Source organism: Colobus angolensis, unplaced genomic scaffold, assembly GCF_000951035.1.
Source record: "Colobus angolensis palliatus isolate OR3802 unplaced genomic scaffold, Cang.pa_1.0 Scaffold96, whole genome shotgun sequence".
Taxonomy (NCBI): domain Eukaryota; kingdom Metazoa; phylum Chordata; class Mammalia; order Primates; family Cercopithecidae; genus Colobus; species Colobus angolensis.
The window spans coordinates 243,807-265,448 of NW_012123598.1; the positions used below are offsets into that span (position 1 = coordinate 243,807).

Consider the following 21,642-nt stretch of genomic DNA (forward strand, 5'->3'; position numbering starts at 1 on the left):
GCCCGTCTCGGCCTCCCAAAGTGCTGGGATTACAGGCTTGAGCCACTGTGCCCGGCCATTTTTTAAAATTTTTAAAGTTTATGAAGTAAAAAAGTTACAGTAGACTAAGGTTAATTACCAAAGAAAAAATTAATTTAGAGTAGCCTAAGTGTACAATGTTTATAACGTCTATGATAGGGTGCAGTAATGTTCTAGAGCTTCACATCCACTCACAACTCAGTCCCTGATGCAACCACAGGGATCTTGCAAGCTTCGTTCACGTTAGTGCCCTATAAAGGTTTTACCACTTTTCAAACGTTTTTACAGTTCCTTTTGTAAACTTAGATATGTTTAGATACACATTTACTTATCACTGTATTTCAATTACCTACAATATTCAATACCGTAACACACTGTTAAGGTTTACATCTGAGGAGCAATGGACCATATCATATAGCCTAGGTGTGTAATAGGCTGTACCCTTTAGGTTGGTGTAAGTACACTTTGTTCACACAGTGACAAAATCACCTTAAGATGATTACTCAGAACACAGTCCTCTTATTAGGTGATACATGACTACAATGCGATTTTATTTGGCCTTTAAAAAAGATGAAATTATGGCTGGGCGCAGTGGCTCACGTCTATAATCCCAGTACTTTGTGAGGCCGAGGCGGGTGGATCACGAGGTCAGGAGATCGAGACCATCCTGGCTAACACGGTGAAACCCCGTCTCTACTAAAAAATACAAAACATTAGCCGGGCGTAGTGGCGGGTGTCTGTAGTCCCAGCTACTCGGGAGGCTGAGGCAGGAGAATGGCATGAACCTGGGAGGTGGAGGTTGCAGCGAGCCAAGATCGCACCACTGCACTCCAGCCTGGGCAACAAGAGATAAACTCCATCTCAAAAAAAAGCAAAAAACAAAAAAGATGAAAATTATAAGCTATGTTACAACATGGATAAACCTTGAAGACATTAAGGGAAATAAGCCTCAAAATAAGTCACAAAAGACTAAAACTTATATGAGATATTTAGAGTAGTAAAATTCATACAGTAGTAGTTGTCAGGGGCTGGAGTAGGGAATGAGAAGGAGTGGTTTAAAGCAGCGGTCCCCAACCTTTTTGGCACCAGGGACTGGTTTCATGGAAGCCAATGTTTCCACGCATCAGGGACAGAGGAGGGAGCAGATAGTTTCAGGATAAAACTGTTCCACCTCAGATCGTCAGGCATTAGTTAGAGTCTCATAAGGAGCACACAACCTAGATCCCTCACATGCACAGTTCACAACAGGACTCATGCTCCCATGAGAATCTAATGCTGCTGCTGATCTGACAGGAGGTGGAGTTCAGGTGGTGATGCTGGCCCGGTTCCTAACAGGCCACAGACTGGTACCAGTTTGCAGCCTGGGGGTTGTGGACCCCTGGTTTAAAGGGTATAATGTTTTAGTTTCGTTAAGTTGAAAAAACCTCTGGATATTAATTGACAACAATGTGACTGACTTAACACTACTGAACAGTACAGTTAAATATAGGTTAAGATGATAGATTTTAAGTTACCTATAATTTGCCACAATTTTATTTATTTATTTGAGAGAGTCTTGCCCTGTCGCCCAGGCTGGAGTGCAATGGAACAATCTCAGCTCACTGCAACCTCTGCCTCCTGGGTTCAAGTGATTCTCCCTGCCTCAGCCTCCTGAGTAGCTGGGATTATAGGCACCTGCCACCATGCCCAGCTAATTTTTGTATTTTTAGTAGAGATGGGGGCTTCACCATGTTGGCCAGGCTGGTCTCGAACTCCTGACCTCAGGTGATCCATCCACCTCTGCCTCCCAAAGTGTTGGGATTACAGGCGTGAGCCACCACGCCTGGCCATAAATGTTTTTTAACGTAGTTCCCAGCAGGAAATCCTCACGGATTTCTGTCTGAACTCTTTTTTTTTTTTTTCTGAACTCTTTCAACATTAGATTTACATATATTAATAGGTTCTTCCTCTGATGTGAACTTTTTCATGCTGAATGAGGTGACGATTTTGGTGACTTTCCTGCATTCACTGCACTAAGCCCTTTCTCCAGTGTGAATTCTCTGATGTTTAATGAGGCTGGAGTTGTATTTAAACACTGCTGCATTCACCACACTCATGAGACCTTTCTCCAGTGTGAATTTTTTGGCGCTGACCATTATTACATTTGTTGCTGAAGTCTTTTCCACATTCCCTTAACTTAAAAGGACTTTCTCCAGTGTGAGACCGCTGATGTGTAATAAGGGTCGATTTAATCCTAAACAATGCCCCACATTTACTGCACTCATGAGGCTTCTCCCCAGTGCAAACTTTATGACGTCTAATGAATGTAGAGTGGTATCTAAGAAACTTCCCACAGTTGCTGCACTCATAAGGCTTTTCTCCCCTATGAACTCTGATGAATAATGAGTTTGTAGCTATCTCTAAAAAAGTTCCCACATTCACTACACTCGTAAGGTCTTTCTCCAGTGTGAACTTTCTGATGTCTACTCAGTGTACAGCGATATCTAAAGAATTTCCCACATTTGCTGCATTTATAAGGTTTTTCTCCAGTGTGAATTCTCTGATGAATAACAAGTTTGTAGCTGTCCAGAAAGAATTTCCCACATTCGCTGCATTCATAAGGCTGTTCTCCAGTATGGATTTTCTGGTGACCATCAAGATAAGCCTGTGTAAGGAAACCCTTCCCACATTCCCTACACCCATAAGGCCTTGGCCTGATGTCAATCCTCTCGTGTTGAATGAGGTCAGACCTTCTTGAAAATGCATCAGTGTGGATTTTCTGGTGCTGAACTAGGTGGGACTTTCTAACAAAGGCCTTCCCACATTCAGGGCACTCATAAGGCCATTCTCCAGTATGGATTTTCTGGTGACCAACCAGATGAGGCTGTGTAAGGAAGGCCTTCCCACATTCACTACACGCGTAAGGCCTTGGCCTGATGTCAATCCTCTCGTGTTGAATGAGGTCAGACCTTTTTGAAAATGCTTCAGTGTGGATTTTCTGGTGCTGAACTAGGTGGGACTTTCTAACAAAGGCCTTCCCACATTCAGGGCACTCATAAGGCCGTTCTCCAGTGTGAATTTTCAGGTGCTGAACAACATTATGTTTGAGGCTAAAGGCTTTCCCACATTCGTTACACTTATAGGGCTTTTTGCCAGTATGAACTCTCTGGTGCATATTGAGTGTGGCGCGGTGACTAAAGAATTTTCCACATATGCTGCAGTCAAAAGGCCTTTCTCCTGTATGAACTCTCTGATGTCTACTGAGTGTGAAGCTGTCCCTAAACAATTTCCCACATTCGCTACACTCGTAATGCCTCTCCCCAGTGTGAACTTTCTGATGTCTAATGAGTCTGGAGTTATACATAAAAAATTTCCCACACTTGTTGCATTTGTAGGGCTGTTCTCCAGTATGGATTTTCTGGTGACCAACCAGATGAGCCTGTGTAAGGAAAGCTTTCCCACACTGGGTGCATTCATAAAGTGTTGGTCTACTGCGAATCTCCTGATGTTCAATGGGGTCAGACCTTTTTGAAACAAAGCCTTCAGTGTGAATTTTATGGCGCTGAACTAGGTTGGACTTTCTAATAAAGGTCTTTCCATATGCAATGACCTCATAAGGCCTTTCTCCAGCATGATTTTGCTGATATTTAATAAGGTTGGAGTTGTACCTAAACAATTCTTCACATTCACTGAACTCATAAGGCCTCTCCCCATTATGGGTTTTCTGGTGCTCAAACAGCCTGTGTTGATGGCAAAAGTCTTTCCCACCTTGGCCGGAGTTGAAATCATTCTGTTTACCTTGAAAGGTTTCCCCATCCTGAGTATCCCTGTACAGCTTCCGCCCACTGTTCAAGACATGTTGCTGGAGAAGGTCTGAGCTGGCAGTAAAATCCCTGCCACCCTGTGTGCATGTGAATTTCCTCTCTCCCCTGTGAGCACTGTAGTTCACAAATGAAGGCCTCCACTCATCACTTCTGGTGAGCTTCTCTCTAGCCTGCTCCTTTTGGTGCAGGTCATGCTGGGCTGCACACGTGTCCAGCCCTTGCTCAGGGTATGTTCCGTCGTGCTCAGCCAGGTGCAGAAGGTCCTTCAGAAGTGAGCTACATGTCTTGCAGGGCTGGGCCTTCAGGGTGGACAAAGCTGGCTTTGGAGCTGTGACCTGTAACACTCTTACAGAAACACATTGCTTGGAAAGTACCTCCTCCTCCTTGGCTCCATGCCAACAACCTGTAAGAACAGAAATGCTGGTGAAGTGCATGTGAACTCTGGAGGGAGGAGGCAGCCCTATCACAAATGTCTGTGAGCCACACCCACAAATGAGGGCACAGGATTGGTCACAGGCAAGGAAATAAGGCCAGTGAGAGGAAGGCCCACTGTTCAGAGGTGGGTCTGTCAAGTGTGTGTAACAAGGGAGAAGTACCAAGCAGGGAGGGCAGGTCGGGTCTCCAACTCGCTTCTCTACAAATGGCTTTCAACGGGCCATGACCGTTGTGTCCAGATCCAGAGAGATCTGATTGTGTGAGAGCGAGTATTCATGGACTACTGAAGGATACATGCAGACCTCCTAACACCTGAAGTACAGGTCATACATTAGACAGCACTGCAAAGGGAGTGGTGGAAGAGAATGATGGACAGATGAAGGCTGGATAGGAGGGGTCAGAGGTGGAAGCCAGGGGTTGGAAATCAGAGTAAAAATAACAACAGGGAAGGAAAGGAAGAGTGAGGGGTGGCCAGTGGCCCTGCATCAAACAATAGTGGTCATAAGGTAAGTTCTCAATGTGATCTGAACCTAGCCCTGGTATCACATCCTTCCCCAGCTTTCACCCACCAGGGCCAAGTCCTTCTGAGTGTCTCTTGCCATTAATAGAGGACTATCCGCTCCGCCAGGCACCCAGAGACCTCCCCCTTGCTCAAGGTGAGCAACTATCAAGCTGCGGCATAAATCAAGCTAGGGGAAAGGCAGGGAAAGGGAGGGGACAGCATGTACACAGAGCAATAAACCCAGGACACGCTGCGTTCTAAAGTTACCAGAACATACAGCAGAGAGTCCTGCAGAAATAACTTCACAATCCTCACAAGTGGTGACCAGGGAGGTGCCTGAAATTCCTAGCACAGACGCTGTCTCCAAGTATGTCAGCAAGGGGAACAGGGAAACCCTTGGATGGAAGTTTCATGCATCTGGACAGAGTAATCAAATCAGGGACAGGCACCGCCATTGGGGTATCTTAAAGAAACCTGGGCTGGGCGCGATGGCTCACGCCTGTAATCCCAGCACTTTGGGAGGCCGAGGCGGGCGGATCACCTGAGGTAGGGAGTTCGAGACCAGCCTGACCAACATGGAGAAACCCCATCTCTACTAAAAATACAAAATTAGCCAGGCGTGGTGGCGTGTGTCTGTAATCCCAGCTACTCGGGAGGCTGAGGCAGGAGAATCGCTTGAACCTGGGAGGCAGAGGTTGTGGTGAGCCGAGATCATGCCATTGCACTTCAGCCTGGGAAACAAGACTGAAACTCCATCTCAAAAAAAAAAAAAAGAAAAAAACCTGAAGATTTCTGACTTTTGAGCCTTATCGTGTAAAGTTTCAGAGCAACAGAAGCTGGGGCTGCCTAAGGGGAGGCAGTACAGTATATACAGCCCAGCTCTGGCTGCCTCATCACATTTGCCAGGAAACCAGGAGAGGACAGGACATAGCACCCACAATCTGGTGTGAGAAACACAGAGTTGTCATGGAAAAGAGCAAAAAAACAGCACCCAGCACAAGACACCAGAGTAGGTATGAAGGCCTTACCTACTGATGACAAAAGCGCAAAGTTCTCCAACATCACATTGCTGTGCAGGTGTCTCTGAGCATCATTAAGGATCCCCCATTCCTCCCGGGAGAAATATATGGCCACATCTTCAAAGACCATACACTCCTGCCAAAATTATGACACTTCAGTCTATGAACAACTTCTTCTTCTGTGTTTCCTTAGATCTGTATTTATCTACTTAAAATCTGAGAATTGGAGGGCCAAATTAACAGCCAATGTTTTTATATTTCCCTTGCAATCCAGATCCCATATGCTGAACCACTATCTAATGCTCATATGTGATTATTTCTCCTGTCCTAAGCAACACAAGCCCTGTCACCACACAATAAAGGATAATCTCTAAGCCCTAAGGCTGCCAGACTCATGCAAACCACCGAGTTTGAAGCTCCTCATCCCGCCCTGCATGCCTTTCCTGCCAAAACCCCAATAACTGTCTCTGATGTATGCTTTCCCTTCAGTCATGCCTCTGCCTCCTGACCAAATCTAGCATTTCCTGTGGCCTGGTGCAGCACGGCATTCCCCCTACACTAAGGAAATGAAAGTAATAAAGATTATTTCAATGCCATTAGCCTCTCTGTCATCACTCACTCTTTTCCAAAAATTAAAATCCAGTGGGCCAATCACTGATACACTTTCCTCTCCAGAATCTTCAGTGCTTCCCCAGTACCCACACATATCCATCCCCTGCTTAGCCTCCACCCATTTCCCAAGGAGGAAGAGACTCCACATCCTGGTAGCATCTGCACTTCTCTCGCCCCCACTGCTACTGATTGCTGAGTCCAACACAGCTCAGAGATGGGTGGGGAGAAAGCAAAAGCATCATCAAAGCCTAGCCCAGGGCACCTATCTTCTTCTTTTTTTTTCTTTTTGAGAGGGCGTCTCGCTCTGTCACCCAGGCTGGAGTGCAGTGGCTCACTGCACCCTCCCAGGTTCAAGCAATTCTCCTGCCTCAGCCTCCTGAATAGCTGGGATTACAGGCACCCGCCACCACTCCTGGCTAATTTTTGTATTTTCAGAAGAGACGGGGTTCCGCCATGTTGGGCAGGCTGGTCTCAAGCTCCTGACCTCGTGATCCACCCGCCTTGGTCTCCCAAAGTGCTGGGATTACAGACGTGAGCCACTGCGCCTGGCCAGCCCTACCTTCTTTTATCACCCCGTTTCCTTGGGGTCTCCAGATCTTGCCTCCCAGACAGCCAAACTTAGACTCACTCTTCTCCCTTATGTGCCCATTGCCAGGGCGCTCCTCCTCACCTTCACATCTCGCTTTGGACAGGACATCTCTCGTGTATCTAACTCCTCCACTCTTGCAATACTAACAGCAGCCCTGGCCCAACCAGGGGCATTTCCATGGCCTCTCAAGATGCCACTCTGTACATGGAGTCCTGCAGGGCACCAGAACCTATGTGCCTCTGGGCTGCCCAGAATGCAATGTTCCCTAGTGGCTGGGGCAGCACCAAGCCCTGTTCTGAAGGTCTCCCTTCCCAGTCCTGTTTCCTGGTTTAACCTCAGCCCCCCAAACCCAACTGACAACCTCACAGTTCTTGCATACCTCCTCTGAGTTCCAGATCTTGGCCGTCTCCCTCTTTTGCACTGTACATGCTGTCCCATAAGCAGTCACAACCTTCTCTATCCCCCTAATCCTAATCCAAAGCCCAGATACACTGACCTCCCCAATGCTATCCCCACCCCAGGCCTAGCAATGCTCCTTGCTGATTGCATCTTCCCCTAAAGTAGTCTCACAGTTTGCATGAAACTACTTCCCAGGTCCAAGCCAGACTCGCCACAAAACCCTGGTGAGTTTGTGGAGATGCCTCACCATCCACCTCATGACTCTCCCCTCAAAAGCCCTTCCTTATACTCCACAGGCCGACCCCAACATAACACACAAACATACACACATACCTTCAGTCGATCCACTCTCATCTGTCTTTGTGACACCCACCAACACCATCCAGGTGCCCAATGGAGACACCCAGTCCTCAGTCTGTTCCTTCTCCTTCCTTCCCACTAACACCAGGCTTCCTAAGTCTGACCTAGTTTCACAACAGTTCAGCTATCATGTAGTGGACATCTCCATCCTGAACACCTCCAATGAACTCCATTCCTGTGTGTATAGCTGCCAGCCTGGCACCTCCACTCAAAGTCTCTGAAACGTTTTTTGTGTATATTTGTTTTTGTTTTGGCTTCGATTTTTGTTTTTGCTTTGGCTTGGTTTTTTGGAGACAGGGTCTTACTCTGTTGCTCAGGCTGGAGTGCAGGGCACAATCATGGCTCATTGCAGCCTTTACTTCCCAGGCTCAGGCGACCCTCCTGCCTCAGCATGCGGATTAGCTGAGACCACAGACAGACGCCACCACACCCAGCTATTTATTATTATTTGTAGAGACAGGGTCTCCCTATGTTGCCCAGGCTGACCTCAAGCGATCTTCCACGTCTGCCTCCCAAAGTGCTGGGATTACAGGTGTGATCCACCATGCCTGGCCACTGGAACATTTTTTACTTGGCCAAAACTTGGTTCCTCATATGCTCTACTACATAAACACTCCCCCTACTACAGAACTTACTACATCTTAGTTGCTGGAACATCCATCCTTCCAAACAAGGCCAAAACCGTGGGGCCATTCCTGACCCCCTCTTCCATCTCAGCTCCCAAGCTTCCTTGCTCTCTACATTATAAAATACAGGCAGCTCTAGATCAAACACATACAGAAGCCCCCCACTGCTCCCACTTCCACCGCCGCCACTCTCGTTCAGTCACCAACAACCTCCACCTGGACTGTTACTGGACGGATCACCCAGGTATCTGTGGCTCCGTCCTCACCCCCACATGGTCTTCCATTCTCCAGGCAGAGGGAGCCGCTGAAATCTGGGTCAGGTCACCTCTTCTTCCCCCCTGCTCAAACTTTCCCCAGTTACCATCACCCTCAGATGAAAAGCCCAGAACCTTAGACTGCCGTTCCATGCTGATCCCTGCATGCCCCAACCTCCTACCCTGCTGCCACACTCTATCACGACCAGATGGAACATGAATTTTCAGTTCACTAAACATGCCGGCTAAGTCTCACCAGTAAGCATTTGAACTTTCTATATCCTGTGCCTGAATGCCCTGCCACATCTTAGACCATTAGTTGTCGGAACCAGGACCACTCTATAACCAGGGGCTGAGTTCTGACCCCCGGTTGTGGTGGAACCACAGTCTTCAGACCCAAGGAAGGGAAAAACATGAAGTTTCAGGACACCACCTTTCCCTATATCAGCATGCCTAAAATATCGGAGAGATAAGTGGTGGGGGGCTGGGGGAGAGAGCCTGAGAAACCATTGACTTACCTGTGCAGGGTCCTTATGCATTGCTGCCACTGCCACGGACCCTGTGGGAAGATGTGACAGACTTGTACAGTTACTACCTGAGACCATCATTACGAGACTGAATGAAGGGGGACGAATGTAGAAATGAAAACTTAAGACAAAAGAAACTGTTTTAAAGAAGGTGAACCAAGGAAGAAGAGAGATCCCTGCTTCTAGTGAGCAAAGGCAGCCCCTGAGCTCCCACAGCCCTCCGCATTTATTGGGTAGAATGAAAAGGAGGAGGAGGTAACGACTGGTCAGACGCTTAACTGATCACAAGTTCACATTGTTAACAGGCTTCAATTATGCCTAATCACAAGAAACACTTGTGCCTGGGTCGTGACTACCTTCAGCATTCCTTCTGGGGGGCAGACGCAGTTTGTCAGTTTGCCAACATCCTGCTTTCAAGAGAAACAGTTTGCTGTTTACTCATACAGCCTCCAGTGGTATACTCAGTTGATCACAACCCTCATCCTTTTGGCCTGTAACAGGAAGAGGCAAGCCATGAGTATCAGGACGGTATTGCAGCATCCTACAGGCTGAGCTGTACAACCTTCTCTGCCCTGTACCAGAGCAAAGTAATCTGAAGTTACAGCAAGTCCTAAGTTCAGTGCTGCCTCTTAGCAGCCCTGTGTCTTTGGACAAGGACTGAACCTCTCTAAGCCTCAGTGCCCTTATGCGTAAAATGGAGATTAAAAGGGTTCCCACTTCATAGGGCTCATATTGACAAGAAGCATAAGTAGTACACACTATGTATAAGCATTACTTTCTATAGGATTAATGGTTTTGTACATGTTTTCAGCACAAATGAAGTAGAAGGGTTTCAAAAGTTTGAGTATTTTTCCCACTTTTTTTTCTTTTTTTTTTTTTTGAGACACGGCCTCGCCCTGTTGCCCAGGCCACAGTGCAATGACACAATCTCGGCTCACTGGAACCTCCGCCTCCCAGGTTCAAACGATTCTCCTGCCTCAGCCTCCCGAGCAGCTGGGATTACAGGCTCCCGCCACCACGCCCAGGTAATTTTTGTATTTTTAGTAGAGACGGGGTTTCATCATGTTGGCCAGGCTGGTCTCGAACTCCTGACCTCGTGATCTGCCTGCCTTCGTTTCCCAAAGTGCTGGGATTACAGGTGTGAGCCACTGCGCCCAGCCTCCACTTCTTAATGTTTTAAGGAAATGTGATATATAAAAAGATTTGTACTATAAGCAGAGTTACGGGTAAATTAACATTCTAACAAGAAATATTTTAATACGTTTAAATTATTGATTACATCTATTTCCAATTGCCTATGTGTACATATTTAGAAGGATATTGGCTGAGAAACAAACAAACAAACAAAATAGCCTAGAGCTGTCTGACCTACACAAAATGTATCAGGCTCAGAGAGGCAAGAATATGAGATGTCAGTCACATCCCTGAACCGATGCCTGAGAACAACTGTTTAAAGACATTTTGTTCCTGACTAGCTGTCTCACCTATTATCTTCGTGTTTCTGTAATCTATAATATAAAGAACAATGTATAGCCAATAAAAACTTACATTACTTTAACATAAGTTATTGGTAAACAACTCAGAAACTGCTTCCTTTTTCCTTAAAAAAAAAAAAATTGTCACTGCTGCTAATTGAAGTGTATATTCAGGACAACTTGAATCTAGGGTCCCAGATGGCTATTATCAACATGCGAACTCTCTTTAAACTAGATTCTGACTTGCTTGGTTATTTAATATTGATACAGTTCATTAGTGTTTAAGTCAATTACCTGTTTTTACATCCCTAAGTTAATGAGTTGCAGGATAGGGCTGAGCAGTCAATCAGTTACTGGTCCGTTCAGCAAACAGGTCTGCCTGCCATATAATTCAGTAAAGGGAGCTTGCTGGAGGCCCTTAACTGTGGTGGAGGATATGAGAAAGCCCTGCCCAGTTTTGGACCCACTTGCTCCATGGCCTTATCTTGTTCCCCAAAGAGTGGCCCTCAGGGCTAGCTGAGTTAGAAGGGTGGAGTGACTACAGTATCTCATGCCTCAGTCTCTGTAGTCCAGGGCAACTCCTTATCCATCCAGGCCTCTTTTTCAACAGAAACAGACCAAACTCTTAGCCCGTATCTACTCCCTTCTGCAGGGAGTATCAGAGATGCCCTCCCTACCGTGGTCTTTCCTCCAAATCTGAGCTCTCCCCTCCCTCAGCCCACACTAAAAAACAATGTTAGGATTCTTCCTTCTCAATCTGATCCACAGGCCAACTTCTCAAGTACACAACTTCTAACTCATTTAAAGCTCCAGGCCAGCTACCTTCCCTGACCTTTAGAAATTACGTCCACCTACCCATGTGATGTCACCCAAAATCCAACCCAGGATCTTCTGTCTGAAACCTGCTCCTTAAGCTGATATCTTTAATTCCATTCTTTCAGATTTGTCAGGCCAAAACAAAACCTACGGAAGACACCCTTCACTACCGACTTTCCTTCACAGCTGTTTGATGCAGCAGGAAATCCTCTGAGATCCATCCAGAATCTCATCACATCTCCCCTCTACTGCAACTCCTCTGGCCCAGCCCTACCATAACTCAAGGGAGTCTCCTCGGCGGTCCCCCTGCCCCCGTTCAACATCCTGTTTTCCCCAACTTTAAACTTTCTAACTCTGGGCGTGACCCTCCCATTCATTCTCCCTGAACAGCCCTCTATGGCTTTCTGCGGCTCCACCGCCCTTCCAGGGGAGACTCCGCCTCAACCTCTGCTCTTTGGAGACAAAGACGCTCGGTCTCCCCAGTGCCTCCCCTTCTGCAGTGCCTCCAAGCCCCAGAGACGTGTCAGTCTCCCACGGGAGCTCCCCCCCTCATCGCACCGCAGTCCCAGTTCCCGGGCACTCCACACAAGAACGCCCCTCTCTTAGAGACACAAGGGCCTAACCTGCAGGGCCTCTCCTTGGGACTTCAGCACTGGGAGGAGGGGTTCGGCGAGGCGGCCTGGGACGCTGCACCGCACGTCGGTCAGGTTCATGGGCGCAGTCTCCTCCAGTCCAGCCAGGGAAGAGCGGGGCGGGAACGGCGGTCACCTGGACGCTGACGGAGGCAGAGGTGCCTGGAGCCGACTCAGCCGATCCGCACTTTAGCCTCTGTGTAGAAGGAACACCGTTTCTCGCGCTTTTCTGCTCTGTCACCTCAGTCCCGACCCAGAGCTCTAGGACCCCCTAAATCAGTAAAGGGATCTCTAGACAGCCATGCTAAGGTAACCATGAGGGCGCCGCCGGAAGTCCCGCCCACACAACTGAGAACTCTCTCTGCTAAACCAATGGCTACATTCGCTGCTGTGCCCCCGCAGTGTCTTCTGGGTAGTGTAGTTCCCACGCTGCTGCCTGTGTCGCCCGCAGTGTCTTCTGGGTAATGTAAGTCCCACCCCGCTGCCTGCCCCGCCTCATAATGTAGAGCGCGCTGACCTTACCGTAAAAAGCTGGAGGTCCCTGGAGGAGCATTGAGAAATGCAGTTCCGGGGCTCTTAAAGACGTGGGGGGGGCTTTGCTGACTCTTAAACTGCAGGTAAACAGATTTTACCAGAGGGCAGTCTAGGGTAAGTCCGAGAAATATTTCAGAGACCTGTGGTTTCATACTGTATTAAGGAGGGAGACCACTACTCCTCCTGCTGCCCTCCTCCCCCACCTTGCCTAGTTCACAAGACAGGAGGAAAGAGAAACAAAAGTAAGATAAATAGCCAGACAACCTTGGCACCACCACCCAGCCCTAGGAGTTAAACAAATAATAATAACATCAACCCCTGGCCTAAACTACTTGTGTTACCTGTAAATTCCAGACGCTGTATGAAAAAAGCACTGTAAAACTTTATGTTCTGTTAACTGATGCATGTAGGCCCCAGCCACGTTTCCCACGCTTGCTCGATTTATCATGACCCTTTCACGTGGACCCCTTAAAGTTGTAAGCCTTTAAAAAGGCCAAGTATTTCTTTTTCAGGGAGCTGGGCTCTTAAGACACGAGTCTGCCGACGCTCCCGGCCGAATAAAAAACCTCTTCCTTCTTTAATCCGGTGTCTGGGGCGTTTTGTCTGCAGCTCCTCCTGCTACAGCATGAAGCACAGCAAGTTCCCAAAGGAAGAACATCAGAAGGGACATGGCTGACCATAACGAACTGGTCCTTCACTCATAGCGGTCAGCTCTTTTGTGCTTGTCAAGTACACACACACTGAAGCTCTGGAGACTGTTTTTTGATCGTTAGTGTGTTCTGTTGGAACAAGAAAGAAAAGACCCACACAGGATGTGATGGGGAGTTGAAGGAGGAATATCTTTCTGTCCACGAAAAGGGTGGAACTTTGTTAAATAGTTGAAGAGATTTATTCTGAGACAAATATGAGTGACTAATGGCCCATGACACAGCTCCAAGAGATCCTGAGAACATGTGCCCAAGATGGCCCATCTACAACTTAGTTTTAACAATTTAGGAAGACATAAGACATCAGTCAATACATGTAAAACGTACATTGGATCCCTCTGGAAAGGCGGGGCAACTGGGAGGGAGGGGCGGGGCTTCCAGGTCAGGTGGGTTCAGAGATTATCCAATTGGCAATTGGTTGAAAGAGCTTTTATCTCAAGACCTGGAATCAGTAGAAATAGTTGTAATAGTTGTCTGGGTTAAGATAAGGGGTTGTGGGCCGAGCGCGGTGGCTCACGCCTATAATCCCAGCACTTTGGGAGGCCGAGGCGGGTGGATCACTTGAGGTTGGGAGTTCGAGATCAGCCTGACCAACATGGAGAAACCCCGTCTCTACTAAAAATACAAAATTAGCTGGGTGTGATGGCACATGCCTATAATCCCAGATACCAGGGAGGCTGAGGCAGGAGAACTGCTTGAATCTGGGAGGCGGAGGTTGCAGTGAGCCAAGATCATGCCATTGCACTCCAGCCTGGGCAAAAAGAGTGAAACTCCGTCTCAAAAAAAAAAAAAAGATGAGATGATGTTAACCACACAGCCCACAATGGCAAACCATTAACGTCAATTTGCGAGGACAAAATTCATCTTGTTCACGACCTAGTTGAAGAAGACTGATGATTAACAGCACAAACAATAACTGACACCACAGACATCTGTATTGGTTCAGCTTACACAATTCTGACTGAAAAAGTTGTGCAAACTTTCCACTCAATGGGTGCCAAAGCCACTGAATCCAGATCAGCTGCAGACAAGAGCAGAACCTTCAATGTAAATGTTAAGCAAGTAGGATCAAGATGAAGCGTTTCTTTGAAGAACTGTACAGATGAAACATGACTTTATTATTATTATTTGACATGGAGTTTCACTCTTGTTGCCCAGGCTGGAGTGCAATGGCGTGATCTCGGCTCACTGGCACCTCCGCCTCCTGGGTTCAAGCAATTCTCCTGCCTCAGCCTCCCCACTAGCTGGGATTACAGGCATGCGCCACCACGCCCGGTTAATTTTTGTACTTTTTAGTAGAGAAGGGGGTTCCTCCATGTTGGTCAGGCTGGCCTCAAACTCCTGAGCTCAGGTGATCTGCCCAACTCGGCCTCCCAAAGTGCTGGGATTACAGACGTGAGCCACTGCGCCCACTATGAGATTGTTTTGAGAAAGTTAGCTAAAGATTTAGCAGAAAACCCCTGGGAAAGCTTCACCAGGAGTCCTTCACTAGAATGCTCCTGCTCATTCCTCTCATCAAATAACTGCAACTTTATGAAAATTCTGATGTAAAATCCTAAGGCATCCACCTTACAGTCCTGATTTGGCTCCTTCTGACTTCTTGTTTCCTACTTTTAAAAAATCTTTAAAGGGCACCCATTTTTCTTTAGTTAATATTTTAAAAGATTTGCATACACAAGGTTAAATTCCCAGGAACCTCACTTCTTTAGGGATGGACTAAATGCCTGGTATTATCACTTATAAAATTGTCTTGAACTTGATGGAGCTTCTGTTGAGAAATAAAACTTATGTTTTCTTTTTGTTATCTTTTACTTTCATGTTTCCACAAACTTTCTGAAGTCCCCACATATACTAAAAAACTCCTACATTTCAACAAAACCAAATAACCCTAGAGAAGTAAAACAAAAACAAAAAACAAACAAAAACTCAACCCAGTAGTAAAGCTACTACTAAAAAAATTAATAAAGTTAAAATTAATAAAGTTAAAAAATGATGCAACTGCTATAAAAGAGTCCTCAAAAAAATTAAAATAGAATTAACATAGGATGGGAACACTGTGAAGAAGAAATTTTAAAAATTAAAAATGTTTTTAAGATGAACATAGGGGGCCAGGTGAGTGGATCATGAGGTCAAGATTGAGACCATCCTGGCCAACATGGTGAAACCCCGTCTCTACTAAAAATACAAAAATTATCCGGGTGTGGTGGCGCGTGCTTGTAGTCCCAGCTACTTGGGAGGCTGAGGTAGGAGGACTGCTTGAACCCGGGAGGCAGAGGTTGCAGTGAGCTGGGATCACGCCACTGTACTCCAGCCTGGTGACAGAGTGAGACTCAGTCTCAAAACAAAACAAAAAACAAAAAACAAAAACAAAGGAAGCACCAATTCTACTTCTGAGTAAATCCTCAAAAGGAATTTAAAGCACAGCCTCAAAGAAACATTTGTACACTCATGCTCATCTGCTATTAACAACAGCTGAGTGGAAACAACCCAAATGTCCACTAATGAAAGGAAAAGTGGCACATACATATATAATCATGCACCGCACTTTTCAGTTAACAGTGGCCACATGCATGACAGTGGTCCCATAAAATTACAATGAAGCTGGAAAATGCTTATTGCCTAATGACATGACAGCAGTGGTAAGGCAATATATTAATCACATGTTCATGGTGATTCTGGTACAAACAAACCTATTGTGCTGCCAGTCATATAGAAGTATAACATATGCAGTAAAGTACAGTATATAATAATAAATGAGTTACTAGCTTATGTTCTTAGTATACTACACTTTTTATCATTAGGTATTCTCCAACAGTAGAGTATATATGGAGTTGTGTGTGTGTATATAAATATACAGGTGTATATACACACAAACACAAACTGTAACACAGCCTCGGGCAGGTCCTTCAGGAGGTATTCCAGAAAAAGGTATTGTTATTTTAGATGACAGCTCCATGTGTGTCACTGCCCCAGAAGACTTTCTGGAAGAGGATCTGAAGGTGGAAGACAATGACATTATCCTGATCCTGTGCTGGCCTAGACGAATATGTGTATCTTAGTTTTTAACAAAAAAAAGTTTAAGAAGTTAGGATATAAAAAAATTTTTGTACAGTTGTACAATGTTTTAAGCAAAACATTATTACAAAAGTCAAAAAGTCTTTAAAAATACAAGCTTATAAAGTAAAAACGGTCAGCTAAGGTTAATATGTTAAAGAGAAAATATTCTATAAATTTTATTTTGTCCAGTCGGGCATGGTGGCTCATGCCTGTAATCCCAGCACTTTGGGAGGCCAAAGCAAGTGGCTCACTTGAGGTCAGGAGTTTGAGACCAGTCTGGCCAACATTGTAAGACCCCGTTCTCTAGTAAAAATAAAAAAATTAGCGGGACATGGTGGTGGCGCATGCCTGTAATCCCAGATACTTGGGAAGCTGAGACAGAATTGCTTGAACCAGGAGGGGAAGGTTGCAGGAAGCCAAGACAGCACCACTGCACTCCAGCCTGGGCAACAGAGCAAGATTCTGTCTCAAAAATAAAAATTAAAATAAAAATGTAGTGTTGTCTAAGCATACAGTGTCTTATAAAGTCTACAGCACAGTAACAACCTAGGCCTTCACATTTACGCACCACTCACTGACTCACCCAGAGCAACTTTCAGTACCGTAAGCTCCATTCATGGTAAGTTCTCTGTATGTCTATAATTTTTTCTTTTATACTGTATTTTTACTGTAGATTTTGTTTAGATATACTTAAAAAGAATTACCACGTGTTCCAACAGCCTACAGTATTCAGCACAGTAATATGCTGTACAAGTTTGTAGCAAGGTGCTATAGGATATACCATATAGCCTAAGCACTGACAAACCCACTCCCCCTCCAAAAAAAGAAAGAAAATCACCTAATAACACTTTTCTCAAGACACTTCCCCTTTGTTAAGCAACACATGACTGTAACAGAATTTTATTCAGCCTTTAAAAAGGACGGAAATTCTAATGGATTAGAGCATGAAACCTTAAAAATATAACGTTAAGCAAAATAAGCCACAAAATAATCCACAAGACCCAAAACTTAAGTTTTCTTATATGAGGTACCCAGATTAGTAAAATTCATAGAGAGTGGTGCTTGTCAAGAGGCTGGGTGGACTGCGGAATAAAGTTTTAAAAAGTATAGACTTAGTTTCATAAATTGAAAAGACTTCTAGATATTTATTGCACAATGTGAATGACTAACAGTACTGAACTATACACTTTAACATGGTTATGATGTTAGATTTTATGTTATCTGTATTCTACGAGAATACTTTTTTAAAAACATAGGTTCCAGTGCTAAATCAGAGTAGATTTCTGTGTGAAGTCTTTCCATACCTGCTTTATGTACACATTCTTTATCTGGTGTGAACTTTCTGGTGCTGAATGAGATGAGAATTTTGGTTAAAGACTCTCCCACATTCACTACACTGATAAGGTCTCTCTCCAGTGTGAATTCTCCGATGTTTAATGAGGCTGGAGTTGTATCTAAAGACTTTCCCACATTCACTGCATTCATAAGGCTTTTCTCCAGTATGAACTCTCTGATGACTAATGAGCGTGGAGCTGTCCATAAAAAATTTCCCACATTTGCTGCATTTATAAGTTCTTTCCCTAGTGTGAACTTTTTGGTGCCGAATGAGGTGGGAATTTTGGCTAAAAACTCTCCCACACTCAGTGCACTCAAAAGACCTTTCTCCAAAGTGATTTCTCCGATGTCTAATATGATTTGAGTTGTGCCTAAAGAATTTCCCACATTCACTACACTCATAAGGCCTTTCACCAGTGTGAATTCTCTGGTGTGTATCAAGTGTGGAGCGACACCTAAAGGATTTTCCACAAATGCTGCATTCAAAAGGTCTTTCTCCAGTGTGAACTCTCTGATGACTCTTCAGTGTACAGCTGTCCACAAAGAATTTGCCACATTCACTGCATTCATAAGGCCTCTCTCCAGAGTGAACTCTCTGATGTCTATTCAGTGTGAAGCAATACCTAAAGAATTTTCCACATTCGCTGCATTCATAAGGCTTTTCTCCAGTGTGAACTCTCTGATGAATAATGAGTGTGGAAGTGTCCATAAAGAATTTCCCACATTCCCTACACTCATAAGGCTTTTCTCCAGTGTGAACTTTCTGATGTCTAATGAGTGTGGAACGGTATCTAAAGAATTTCCCACATTCGTTGCATTCATAAGGTTTTTCTCCAGTATGAACTCTCTGGTGAATAATGAGTGTGCAGCTGTCCATAAAGAATTTCCCACATTCACAGCAATAAAAAGGCCTTTCTCCAGTGTGAACTTTCTGATGTCTAATGAGTGCTGACCTGTACATAAAGTATTTCCCACATTCACTGCATCCATAAGGCCGTTCTCCAGTATGAATTTTCTGGTGACCAACAAGGTGAGCCTGTGTAAGGAAAGCCTTCCCACATTCACTACACAGATAAGGCCTTGGCCTGGTGTGAATCCTCTGGTGCTGAAGTAGGTGAGACTTTCTAAGGAAAGCTTTCCCACATTCACTGCACTCATAAGGCCTTTCTCCAGTGTGAATCTTCTGGTGTTGAACAACATTATGTTTGAGGCTGAAGGCTTTTCCACATTCACTACACTTATAGGGCCTTTCTCCAGTATGATTTCGCTGATGTTTAATAAGGTTGGAGTTGTACCTAAAAAATTTGCCACATTCACTGCACTCATAAGGCCTTTCCTCTGTGTGGATTTTCTGGTGCTCAAACAGCATATGCTGGTGGCAAAAGTCTTTTCCACATTGGCTGCAGCTGTAATCGTTCTGTCCACTTTGAAAGGCCTCCACACCCTGAGTGTCCCTGTGTGGCTTCCACCCACTGGGAAGAGCCTGTTGTTGAAGATCTGAATCACCAGTAAAATCCTTGCCACCCTGCATGCATGTGAAGTTCCTCTTTGCCAGGTGAACACTGTCATTCACAAACGAAGGCCTCCCTTCACCACTTCTGGTGAGCTTCTCTCTAAGATGCTCCTTTTGGTGCAGGTAAAGCTCAGCGGTATGCTTGGGGTGTGTTCCGTCATGCTCAGCCAGGTGCAGGATGTCCTTCAGAAGTGAGCTACATGTCTCACAGGGCTGGGCCTTCTGGGTGCACAAAGCTGGCTTTAGAGTTGTGATCTGTGACACACCTACAGAAACACACTGCTTGGAAGGTGCCTCCTCCTCCTTGGCTCCATGCCAACAACCTAGGAACAGAAATGCTGGTGAAGTGCATGTTGATTTTGGAGGGAGGAGGCAGCCCCCGAACAAATGTCTGTCAGACCAACTCACAGATAAGACCACGGGATTGGTGATAGGCACGGGACACTAAAGCCAGCGAGAGGAAAGCCTTCTGGGCGGAACCCGGCCTGACAGAAACCCAGAACGGAAGTCCTGATGATGGGGAACAACACAGGGTGCACAGTGCAGAGCACAGAAGTGGAGTCCCCAAGTCACTCCTCAGTACATGGCTTTCAACAGGCCATAGCTGCTGGTGAACAATGTGTAGAAGGCTGTGTCCAGACCCAGAGAGATCTGATGTGACAGTGGAGCTGGTGTTCAGGGACGACTGAAGTATACATCCACAACTCACAACACCTTAAGTACAGGTCACATGTTGGAGGGCACTATTAAGGGAACAGGAGAAGGCAACAGGTGGCTGGGCGCAGTGGCTCACACCTATAATCCCAGAACTTTGGGAGGCCAAGGAGGGTGGATCAGCTGAGGTCAGGGCTTCGAGACCAGCCTGACCAACATGGAGAAACACCGTCTCTACTAAAAATACAAAATTAGCCAGGCGTGGTGGCGCATGCCTGTAATCCCAGCTATTTGAGATGCTGAGGCAGGAGAACCGCTTGAACCCCGGAGGCGGAGGTTGCACTGAGTCAAGATCGCGTACGCCATTGCACTCCAGCCTGGGCAACAAGAGCTAAACTCCATCTCAAAAAAAAGAAAAAAAGGGAACAGGTGAGAGGTGGAGGCTAAAGAGGTAGGGTCAGAGGTGGGAGCCAGGAGATGAAAGTCAAAAAAGAAATCACAATAGAGAAGAAAAGAGAGACATGTGGTGTGGCCACTAGCAGGGGCATCAAACTGGATTGATTCCCAGTGTGATGTGAACCCAGCCCTGTCATCACACCCCTTCCGAGCTCCCACCCACTAGGGCCAAGTCCTTTGGAGCATCTCTTGTCATCAATGGAGTAACGTCCACTCTGTCAGGCACCCACGGACCTCTACCTTGCTCAAGGTGAGCAACCATCTAGGTGTGGCGTTAGCCAAGCTAGGGGAAGGACAACGAAAGGGAGGGAACAGCATGTACACAGTACACAGAGCAACAAGCCCAGGACACGCTGCATTCTAAAGTTACCAGAACTTCTAGTGGAAAGTCCTGCAGAAATAAGCCCACAGTCCTCACAAGCAGTGACCAGGTAGGTCCCTGAAATTCCCGACACAGGGTATCCCCCAGGTATGTCGACAAGAAGAATGGAGAAAGCCTTGCACAGAGAAAGGTGTCATGCATGTGGACAGAGTAAACCAACCAGGGACAGGCAAGGTCATTAGGATATTCTTGAGAAACCTGAAGACTTCTGACTTTTGAGCCTCATAAGGTGTCAGAGTGACAAGAGCTAAGCTTCTTAAGGAAAACTGATACAGATCACACAGCTCAGCTGTGGCTGCCACAACACATATGCTGGGAAACTAGGAGAGGATGCAGCATCCATGATCTGGTGTGAGACAGAGCTGCCAAGGAAAAAAGTGAAAAAACATTGCCCAGCACAAGACACTGACGTAGGTGTCAGGGCCTTACCTACTGATGACAAAAGTGCAAAGTTCTCCAGCATCACATCGCTGTGCAGGTGTCTCTGAACGTCATTAAGAATCCCCCACTCCTCCTGGGAAAAATGTATGGCCACGTCCTCAAAAACCATACAATCCTGCCAAAATTATGACAGTTTAGTCCATGAGCAACTTTTATTTTTTGAGATGGAGTCTTGCTGTGTCGCCAGGCTGGAGTGCAGTGATGCGATCTCGGCTCATTGCAAGTTCTGACTCCCGGGTTCAAGCAATTCTCCTGCCTCAGCCTCCTGAGTAGCTGGGATTACAGGCACACACCACCATACCTGGCTAATTTTTGTATTTTTAGTAGAGACGGGGTTTCACCATGTTGTTCAGGCTGGTCTAGAATTCCTGACCTCATGATCTGTCTGCCTCAGCCTCCTGAAGTGCTGGGATTACAGGCATGAGCCACCGTGCCCCGCCCACGAGCAACTTCTTATTCTGTTTCCTTAGATCTGTATTTATCCACTTGAAATCTA

General features: G+C 46.0%; 2 protein-coding genes across 3 annotated transcripts in view; both read right to left on the reverse strand.

Annotated features, from left to right (window-relative positions):
* Window positions 1–1,570: 1,570 nt before the first annotated feature.
* On the reverse strand, window positions 1,571–12,368 carry ZNF749 (zinc finger protein 749). Its single transcript, XM_011932382.1, is given in 4 exon segments — window positions 1,571–2,392; window positions 2,394–4,224; window positions 5,787–5,913; window positions 12,059–12,368. Coding segments are annotated over 4 exon segments (2,355 nt in total). The 5' UTR covers window positions 12,149–12,368; the 3' UTR covers window positions 1,571–2,085.
* Window positions 12,369–17,227: 4,859 nt separating this feature from the next.
* Window positions 17,228–21,642, reverse strand: part of ZNF17 (zinc finger protein 17) — a 10,169-nt gene continuing 5,754 nt past the window's right edge. For both annotated transcript variants that reach the window (XM_011932398.1, XM_011932397.1), the window contains 2 exons: window positions 21,135–21,261; window positions 17,228–19,536 (listed from right to left, as the gene is read on the reverse strand). In XM_011932398.1, the coding sequence (XP_011787788.1) occupies window positions 17,690–19,536; window positions 21,135–21,261 (1,974 nt within the window). In that variant the 3' untranslated portion in view covers window positions 17,228–17,689. The remainder of the gene's footprint in view (window positions 19,537–21,134; window positions 21,262–21,642) is intronic.